General features: G+C 38.1%; 1 protein-coding gene across 2 annotated transcripts in view; it reads left to right on the top strand.

Moving 5' to 3' along the window:
* Positions 1 to 2,125: 2,125 nt before the first annotated feature.
* The window catches only part of tmem8b (transmembrane protein 8B), a 280,766-nt gene continuing 271,800 nt past the window's right edge, over positions 2,126 to 11,091 (top strand). For both annotated transcript variants that reach the window (XM_049470533.1, XM_049470532.1), the window contains exon 1: positions 2,126 to 2,301. In XM_049470533.1, coding sequence (XP_049326490.1) covers positions 2,247 to 2,301 — 55 coding nt within the window. In that variant the 5' untranslated portion in view covers positions 2,126 to 2,246. The remainder of the gene's footprint in view (positions 2,302 to 11,091) is intronic.

The raw sequence follows: 11,091 nt of genomic DNA, 5'->3' as shown, positions 1-11,091 counted from the left end.
CTCGCGGTCACAGGCTGCAGAGCGGGGCGGAGCGGAGCTGACGGTCTGTTATTGGTCCTGCCCATAACCAGCCCTTTTACCATAACCACACCTTTTTTGAATAGAGCTGAATAACGGTTTAAAAACTGAATTCTGTGGGGATATAAAAATATGACAATATAAACAGAGGTTACACTAGCTGTTGCATTTAAATAATGGAGGTAGAATTACAGTATATTAGAAAAAAACGTGATTGAATGTTGTCTGTTTTGCCATTGAAACCTATGGGGATGGGTGGGGTTACACAGCTTTCTGCAGCCGAACAGCAGGGGGCGTCCGACCTGTGGGGGCTTCACTTTTAAGAGACGATGCTCTGTCCAGCTATATACATTCTCTGGTTCTACCTATTGGGCAGCCTGGTCTGGGTCAGTCTCGGTTGCCACCATCGCTAATTGCGCTAGCCTGGCGCTCCAAGCTTGGTTGCTGCCGTCACAAAAGCTGCTAGCTCACGACTCCAAGTCCGCTTGCTGCCTTTGCTAATGCTGCTAGCTTGACACTCCAAGCTCGGTAGCTGGGTATGCTAATGCTAGTAGCCTAACACTAGCTTATCTGCTGCTAATGCTGCTTCGTGCACACTTCAATAGAATCTCCTCCATCTCACAGCAGATGTTGTGTGGTAGTGAGTCAAAACCCTGCAGTCAATGTCATGGTTTTATATACTTAAAAAAATAAATCTGTGTATATGTGTTTATAAATGTTTATAAATGTATATGATAAACTACAACTTGCTATATAACTTGTTTTATGTCAGTAGTATTCAGTTGTAGAAACATAAATTCTTACTCTTTTTATTCTTACAATATAGAAACAACTCAATTGGAAAAACATTTTTTGATTAAATGATTAAAGATTACTGTACAATGGAGACCCCTTCTGGATATTTGAGGTTGTACACTCAAAATCATTATCTAGCCAAATACTGAATGTCATGCATTACAAAGCACACACTGCAATAATAAATGTAAATAGTTTTTACAGTGTCAGTTAAACACATAAAATGGACAGTCAGTGTAGAAAGAAGGACTTCATTTATGTTAGTACGATTTTTCTAGAAAATATTTACAGGTCAAATACTAAGGAATTTATTGGGGAAAGGCTGTAAAAAAACATTTAAAAAAATATATATATTTTTTCAATTCTATCGCTGATGGAATGGAGTGGATAAAAAAAATCAGTGATTTTGAATACAGAAACACATTATTACAAAAATGTTTTTCAATGAATTTTCTTGCATATTTTTGCAGCTATGAACTGTATTTGACAGTGTTATTTCTGTATATCCACAGCTAATTTGAGAAACAGAATTACAGAAACTTTTTTGTACTTTTTTATTTTACATTACGGATAAATTGACAGCCATAAACTTACACACAAAAAACATATATGTATGTAATGTTCTTGTAATATAATTGTTAGGAAAAAAAATATGTTGAACAACTTTTTGCTGAAAGCTAGTAAATTCTTTATTTGTAGTTATTTTACTTTACAAGGCTCTCTTAAAATATTACAACAGTGGTCATTTAATTCTCAGCCAATAGAGGGCACCATTGATCTTCTTTTTCCTTGGAAAAAGAATCTTGCAATGTGTCTTATAATGTTAAAAATGCTTCAATGTAGTTTTTACCAAGACTAAGACCATCACTAGGAATTTATTTTTGACAACTTACTAGAACTGTTTAGATCTATTATTTTTTGCTTAATTATTATATGTTTTCTCATCATTTTAAAAATATGAAACTTTATATTTCTTTTAAAACAAACTATAAAAAAAACTAAAACTAAACTATTCTTTGGAGACAACAAATCTGTAGTTGTCTCCAAAGACTGCTGTACAGAACCAGCTGAACTGCTGTATGCTGTTCATTTCTCCGCAACAGACAAACAGCCGAACAGCCCTCCGCTCGTTTCCCAGCACTGTAGGAGGTGCGGGTCCACCTCCACCTCCGCGTCTCCGACCGGTCGCTCTGACGGGCGGTGCTCTCCTCCAATAAGCGCGCGAGGACCGCACCGGCCGGCCAATCGCGGCGCGGCAAGAGGAGGAGCCGGTCCCGCCCTCGCGCCCTGACGTCATGCGCGAACAGCTGGTCCGCTGCGAGACGTGAAAAATGTGGAGGAGCACGGCGATATAAAAGCCAGGCACGGCCGCGCTCTCGAGGAGGTAAACACTCCGTGTTTTGGGTCACGTTTCGGAAGGCTCGAGCTCGGACATGGGCCGCGCGCAGCTCCTGTTGCTCCTCTTCGCCTGGTTGAGATCCGTAGGAGGTGAGTGTGGGGGAGATTCCTATCTCGGTGCGGCGGAGCTGTCCGTCACCGCGGTGGTGCTGAAACCGCTGGTGTAAAGGCACTTTTAGAGGAGCTGTCCGTTACCGCGGTGGTTTTGAAACCGTGACAAAGAAGCGCTTTTAAAGAGGAGCTGTCCATCTACATTGTGGTGCCGAAACACTAGTACACAAGCGCGTTCATAGCGGAGCTTTCCCTTCCCGCGGTGCTGCTGAAACCGTTAGGAAGAAGCGAACGCTTCTAGAGGAGCTGTCCATCTCCACGGTGGTGCTGAAACACTAGTATAGAAGTGCTTTCATAGTGAACCTGAAACACTAGTATAGAGATGCTTTTATAGTGGTCCTGAAACACTAGTATAGAAGTGCTTTCATAGTGGACCTGAAACGCTAGTATAGAAGTGCTTTCATAGTGGACCTGAAACACTAGTATAGAGGTGCTTTTATAGTGGTGCTGAAACACTAGTATAGAAGTGCTTTTATATTGTGGACCTGAAGCACTAGTATAGACATGCTTTCATAGTAGAGCTGTCCCTTATCATTGTGGTTTTAAAACTGTTAGAAAGAAGCGAGGGCTTTTTGAGGAGCTCCTTTTAAAGGAGCTGATTTTTAAGGATCTGTCCATCTCTACTGTGGTTCTGAAATCGTTAGAATGAAGCGCTGTTATTGTGGAGCTGTCCAAAACGCGGTGGTGCCGAAACCTTTGGAAAGAAAAGCTTCTAAAGGAGTTGTCCACCTCCACTGTGGTGCTAAAACCTTTGGAAAAAAGATATTTCATAGCAGAGCTTTCCAACCCTTGTGTGCTTCTAACACTTGGACTTTAAAAAAGAAAAGCTTTTAGCAGTGGCCGTGATCTCAATTTTCCCAAGTTGCATTGTCTTGCTTGTTTTGATTGCTCTCAAGTATGCACTCAAGTATGCCAAGAACAAAGCAGACAAAGCAGGAAGTTAGAGCTTCCTTACCTAGGCAGATATCTAGTGCAGATAATCTGGGTAAACATCTAAAAATGAAAGAACCACTGATTCCCTGAATGAGTGCTTCTTTTGACTTATTTGACTTTGACTTTTTACTTCTTTGACTTTTAACAAATAGATAGAAAGATTTCTGAGCTCCTATCTCAATTTTATCAAGTTTTAGTTGCTTGTGTTGACTGCGCTCAAGTATGCCAAGAAGCTGTTAAAAAGAAGCACTTTTATATCAGAGCTGTCCATCACCATTGTGTTGCTGAAACTTTAGAAAATTTAGAAAGATAAGCTTTTAACAGTATGTGTGATTTTGCTTGGATTTGTCGCCGTGCAAACTTCTGCATCTTTATTTTTTCGTCTGCTTGAGATGAGCAAGCTTAAAGTACAGTGTTGTCGAAAGTAGCTAGGTTGTGTGAAGAATCAACAAATGAATGGTCCTTCTTGGCGATTTGCTACTTACTGTAAAGAGATAGTACATAGGTCATCTTCATCTTCCTACTTTTCTACCTCTAAAGCTATTCCTATTGATGCACAAAAGCACAAAGCTGGTTGGATTTTTCATGGCATTACTGTTTAAATTACTTTAAGTTGGATTGGCAGTTTTGTTAATTTTGTGTTGACTGCTTTCAAGCATGCTCTCAAGTGTGCCAAGAACAAAGCAGACAGAGCGTACAGTTAGATGTTTCTTACCTGGGTAGATATCTAGTGCAGGTAAACCACTGATTCTCAGAATCTAATTTTCTTTTTGGTGACTTACCAGATAGATGGACAGATTTCTGAGCATGTATCTTAATTTCTTTCAAGATTTTTGTTTCTGTTGTTGACTGCTTTCAAGAATGCCAAGAACAAAGAAAAAAAAAGCAGGCAGTTAGACCTTTCTTATCTAGGCAGATATCTAGTGCAGACAATCTAGGTAAACACAGAGATCTAATGGAGCCTCTTTCTTTCAGATCTCACCTGCAAATTGCCTTTAACGAGGTGCAAAGTGGAGTTTGAGGATGGTGTTGATACTGGCTGAGATACCTGAGCAAGACAATAAGGGCAGTGTTGTTTTGCGGATGATGGATAAGGTGCACCACTGGCTCTCGCTAGCATGCTCTTTAGAATGTGAATCTTCTTCCAGGTATTTTTTCAAAGCCTGTAGCAATGCTGGCTTTGGCTTCAGGTGTTGCTGTTAATAATAAGCATCTGGGTGTTTGAAAACAAGTGTTGAACCAGTCAACTTCCAATGATTCTGGTTATATATCATATGATCACAAGTGTCACAGGTACTGCATTCATTTGATTGGGGTTCTGATTCTTATATTGTGACTATGTAAGTGGTATATATACATACATTTTGTTGTATGCATGGTGTGGTACCTTTAATACTATAGAGATATATGTAATGTGTGTGGTATAGAACCTTTACATTATATGGATCCACAAAGTATAGAACCTTTACATTGTGTGCAGGTATTTGTAATATTATGTGGAAGTATATATATATATATATTTATATATATATATATATATATATATATATATATATATATATATATATATATATATATGTATATGTATATGGTATAGAATGTGTAGATTATGTAGGAGCATGGGTAATGTGTACAGTATAGAATGTTTACATTATGTAGATATACAGTACCAGTCAAAATTTGGACACACCTTAAACTCAGTGGTTTTTCATTATTTAAAATGTTCTGCATTGAAGATTAATAAGGATGTCATCGAGACTATGAATAAAAACACATGTTTATTATGTATGTAGTGTTAAACAAACCAGAATATATGTTTTATATTTTAGATTCTTCAAACTAGGCAATTTTATGTATCTTAATGTGTTTGAGAGCATTAGTTGTAAAGTTGTGAAGATGTAGAGTTGATATACAATGAATAACTCGAAGTAATATTCTAATCCATAGTATGACAAGAATAACTCAACTCAACTAAGTAAAGAACTAAGAAAGTATCCTCAAGTGCAGCCACAAAGACCATCAAACATGTTATGATGGAACTGGCTCTAATCAGGACAGCTCCAGAAAAGGAAGAGCAAGAGTTTCTCAGAGTTACCAGCCTCTGTTTAACACTTTTAAATTTACTACATGATTCTTATGTGTTCCTTCATAGTGCGGATGACTTCAGTATTCTTTTACTATGTACATACATATTAATTACTATGTATGTATTAATTTACTATGTATGCACATATAAAAAACACGTGTGTGTCCAAAGGTTTGACTGGCACTGTATATGTCATGTGTATGATACAGAACATTTACATTTTGTGAAGATTTATGTAATGCATAAGGCATTGAACCTTTAAATTATGTATATGTCATGTATATGGTACAGAACTTTTACATTTTGTGGAGATTTATGTCATTCATAGGAAATGCAAGGTGTTAAAGCTTTACATTATGTGGATGTATATGGAATGTGTTTGGTATAAAACCTGTACATTTGTAGACAATTGCGTAATGCACACACTATTGTATCTTTGTATTATAAAGATAAAAAGGCTCTTATATAATCTTTTATGAAATTACTCCAAAAATGCCCTTCCTTTCTGAAACCTTTATTTCTTTAAAAAGCATATGATCATTTTTATATGAAAAAAAAAAGATTTAAAAAAGCAAACTATATCCTAACAGAGATTTAAATCACATGAATATCGAGGCGAGTCATAAACACTGCTGGACTGATAAACAACTCCAAATCCAATACAAATCCAATGACAATGAAGGTGTACAGAACGGAGAGGTAGAGCTCTGCCGATTGCTCACATTGATTGCGGTATCAATGAGAAGCGGGAGTATAATGATCTGCAAAGGCACACATAAAGGACCTCGGCTGATAAGCCGTGTAGTCTCGGGGGGGGCATGAGTCAAAGCAGACCAAAGGAGAACCAAGGAGAGTTCACTGAGACGAGCTTTCGCGACGGGGCAGCCGCAGACCAGGGTTGGTGGGCTACGATTGGCTGTACCTTGTTCTCTTTGTCTCTTTCTGTGTTGTTCCTGCTTGTGTCTGCCCATTTTCCTTCTTTCTGTGTTGAGATATGTGACATGTTTAATCACACATTTGAATGAAAAGGAGGCAGTGAGAAGTGTAATGTGTAATTTTATTTTCAAGATAAAGAGCATCCCTATTGTTAAAATGTCACTGACAAATCAGTGCAGCCGGTGATGGTCTGGCAAAACTAGACTTTTTTTTGTTGTTAACAAAAGTTATACACAAGTTCATACTCAAGAAATTAAGCTTAGTCTTGGACGACACAGCATTTTAAAGAAATTTATAAAGGCCAGATTTGTGGAGTGCATGACTTGTAGTGTTGTAGAATTGTAGTGTGGAGAGAATCTCCCACCTCCCACTCCCCCAGAGTGACCATGGGCCTCTTCGCTGTTTCTTCGATTAGTGTTCCCCTTGCTCGATCTGTCAGTTTGGGAAGGTTTGTAGAAACAGTTGTAGAATACTTTTTCCGATTCATTTTTGGATGATAGATTGAACAGTGCTCCTTGGGATGTGTTTTTAAAAACCTTACCTTGCTTCAAACCAATGGTGTCAAAACTAGACTTGGCTATTGTTAAAATGCTATTGTTAAAATGTCCGATGTGGTGAGAGAGCGCCATCTACCCACCCAGAGAAAGCAATTCCAATTGTGCACCCTCAGGGCTCCAGTAGCCGATGGCAAGCTGCATGACCAGGATTCGAACCGACGCCCGCTGGACCACTCGGCGCCCCTGTTTGACACTTGTTTGACAAGTTACTTCATGATTTCTTATGTGTTCCCTCATGGTCTGGATGACTTTAATGTTAATTCACAATGTAGGATAAAAAATAAAAAAATAGATAGATAAAAACATTGAATAAGAAGCAGATTTGTGTGATTTTCTAAATATTTCATGTACAATTTCACCTTGTAAATAGACAGGCTACCTAAAAGTACCTAAAAGCGATTTTCCATAGAGAACCCTGCAACAGTTTTTACCAGCTCAGGACGAGAGCAAACCTTTTCTTCTCAGACTGCTCACACTCATGAAAAGCCATTAGAAGAAGAAATGACCCATGAAGAGGTGCTTTGCATTAAGCAGAGGACCGTTTCTTAGCACTCCTGTCTGCTGTGTTAACACTGGATTTAGAGTAGATGTGAGAAGCGGGATTTCTTAAGGAGCATGTTGCTGCAATTGCTGCTCCACAGTTTTTTTTTTGTTCAGTGAACAGTTCATGTTTTTGAGGCTGACTAAAATTGTTGGCTCCTTCTTTATCAGGCTTTTCAGAGAACATGTCGTGGAATGTGGTGCTTTTCTGGAAAATGTGAGTAAAATGTACTGAGTTGAGGAATTACATGAATGGATAAATTGTGTGCCTGTTAAGCTTTACAGAGAACTACAAGTTTTTGAAACATATTTTTCTGTCAGCTTAAACTTTTGCTTGCATTGTAATAGATAATAAACAACATATCTGAGGAGGCAACAAGGGGTGTACAAAAAATATCCATTTGTATTGCAATATTATTTTTAATAATGTTGTATACAATCTCAAAAACCCAGTATTCATTTTGATAATTGGTTTCATGTTTAAAATTTACAGCAGTGATTATTTGCTAGATTAGATTACTCTAATGAAGGTGATTGTCACACCTGCCCGCACTGCACCTTTAAGGTCCACCTCTTTTGAGTATTGAGGCTGACTCCTCCCCTCCCACACACCTGTGGGAAATTACCCATCTACAGGACTATATATATTGGGACTCATGCACTGCCTAGTTGCAAGATATTGCCACATTGTGCCTTAGTGTTCTTGTTATTACTGTTTTCCTGGTTTTTGATCTTTTGCTTATCCTTGACTACGATTTTTGCCTAGCGTTTACTTTGAGTTTTTTTTGGACTTTTGCCTGTTTTTTGACTTTGTTTTTGTCTTGTGATTTGGATTAATAAACCTGTCTGCGTTTGCATCCAAACTCCCTGGTTGGTTTCTTACAGGATATCTCGCAATTAGGTAGTGCATGAGTCCCAATATATATAGTCCTGTAGATGGGTAATTTCCCACAGGTATGTGGGAGGGGAGGAGTCAGCCTCAACACAATTTTTTTTTTAATACTGAAGAGTAACTGTTTATTATACCTTGGGTGTATTGACAAATATCTTTCAGTTATGATTACTTAACTTAGTATCTATAAGTACATAATCATTGTGTGAAACCTTGTATTTTATATGCATTAATCAATACTCACATTGTACTTTATATACATTTATATAGAAGATTAACCAATAACCACAATATATATTCTTTACACATATAGTAAAACATTGTTTGATCAGGCATGTGACTAACACATCTATTATATGACAAATTAACGCACATGATACATAAGGCATTTACTAACACATAGGATCTATTGTATGGCGGACTAACCACGCGTTACTAACACATTAACATATAACATATGAAATCTATTGTGTGACTTGCGTAGCTCATGCTTGAAGCATTTCGTTCACTGCATGACCCTAACTAACGGTCATCAACTCGACTGGTACACTCGGTACAAGACTACATTTCTACAGAGGAGGCTTTTAGATCAAAGCGGCCTTCTGTGTGTGGGGGAACCTGCAGCGGCTTCAAAGAGGGGGGTGACGCACACTCACACAGATAGTGCCACGATGTTCCATTCTGGAAGAACACAGTCAAGGCCAAACACTAGTGGTCCGGTCAGACACGTGAAACTTGAGTACTAACACGTGAAATTATGCATATTAACATGAGCTAATCGTTAGCAACGCCTCATCAGCAGGTTTCACGTCATTTGGGGTATAAACATGGAGTCAGATCAGACGGGGTCAGAACTTTTACTGGGACGGCTGTTAACTGTCTTGTATGTATTGGTTCTCCTGAATTCAGTAATAAATACTTGGTTTGCTTTCAACTTCACTCCACCTGTCTGCGACTCTATCAAAACGAACACGTAGGGGAGTTGTACCCCGGATGAGGGGTGGGTGTGGACCCATCTTTCATTTCTTTTCTACAACAATACACAAAAGAAACAGTAAGTGCATTTCATAAGTAAGTAATGAGCTACATTTTAAAAATATGGTGACTACTAGCAAGGGTTAGATTACAGATTAAAAAAGGATCACTACTCTTACTATATCTGTTTCTAATCTAGTGAGCAAACAAAACTCTGCTGTTCTTGTTGTTGTGGTTTGAGATGACTTATTCTCTACAGATTTTTTGGAATGTGATGCATGAAAGAAAAAAAGGAAAATTGCATGAAAATTTTGGAAAAACCTTTTAAAATGTAAAAGGTAAAAGAGAAATAATATTATTACCCATTGGATCTTTAATTAGTAAAAACTCTTCAATAGCTTTAAAACACTTCACTCCAACTTGAATAAACATTTGAAGGTAGGAAAATCATCTTTGTAAAGTACAGTACATCTTAACTATCAATTCTAAAATAATGAAACCTTGTCAATAATTCTCTGTTTAGACATTTTTATCTAATCTTTAAAAAAGAGAGACAGAAGCCATGTACACCAGACCAGTAAAAATAATTTTAGAGCATTATTGAGATCATACTGGTCTAAGCCGTTTGTTTCAACTACATATTTGAACATTTCATAATAATGAACGAAATTTTAAACAAAAATAATTGTATTAAATCTTTTTCAAATTACTTTTTTTAAGGAAACCCTTCCAAACAGCTGTATTGTTTTGCGAGGTTCTTGTGAATACACAGCTCTAGAGACCACTGTAGGAAACATGACATTCATTTTTAGAGCAGTTGCGCTTCGTATCACTTCTACCCAGGACCAATCAAACCCAGCAGGTCTGGGCTGACCACTGGGAAAAACAAAAGCTTTTCCTAGCTTGTGAGCCATTTCACTGTGTCAACCTCATGTCACAAAGCTACTGTACATCTCAGAAACATCTATAAAACAGTGACCATTATGTGTTTTTGGACAATTTGTTTTTGACACAAAAGGTATTTCCTAAGTTCTTAAGCTTTGCAAGTTTTATAAAGAAAGGCTGATGAATCAGCTCGTTTCAGGATGTGACACATTACTGTTTGTCCAGTGTCTAGTCGTCCAATCTGTGCACAATCATTGCTTAGCCCATGACAAGTGGAAAATTGCATTAACCAGACAGATCAGTTTACAAGGCTATGTCACATTACGTCATTAGCTTCCCAGACAACTTAGTTCTACCAGGCAGACTCTAGAGGCAAGCGTGCAATAATAACAGTTTTAATTTCGATAGTATTAACAATGTATTATATAACAATTTATGTAAAGTTAGTCTTTGGCGCAGGCCCTGTCATCGGCCCAGGTATGCAGCAGCTGGTCCTTTGCAGATCCAATGAGTGTGACCACTTGTCATTCCCTTTAAGAGCCAGGTGAGCTCTGACTTTGGCGCGTTCTTATCTTAACAGCGCAGCACTTTTGTGCATCTCAGCAGAGGACACTGACTTGCGCATTTACGGTGTAAAGGTACGCCAGCAGCTCATTTAAGGGAGCAGCAGTGTTATTTTATTCTTTATTCTGTTTATTGTTAATGTAAAAGCTGGATTTTCACGCTGCAGCCCCTTTATATGAGTATGTAAGAAGGTGCATGGTTAAGATATGATATGATTGGCTGGCTGACTACTGACTGTTTTCAGGGTTTTAATCAGTGAGTGGCGCATCTATATTCCCCACCACCGAGATAGAAACACACCAGATATTTACCTGAACACACCTCACTTCCAGACCACCACACCCATCAGCGTAAATATATTTCTAAACTCCGACGCTGCTATTTTAATGACGCGGACGCAA

Source organism: Astyanax mexicanus, chromosome 22, assembly GCF_023375975.1.
Source record: "Astyanax mexicanus isolate ESR-SI-001 chromosome 22, AstMex3_surface, whole genome shotgun sequence".
NCBI lineage: Eukaryota > Metazoa > Chordata > Actinopteri > Characiformes > Acestrorhamphidae > Astyanax > Astyanax mexicanus.
Note: the sequence above shows the minus strand (reverse complement) of the source record. Positions and strands in the feature narration are given on the sequence as shown.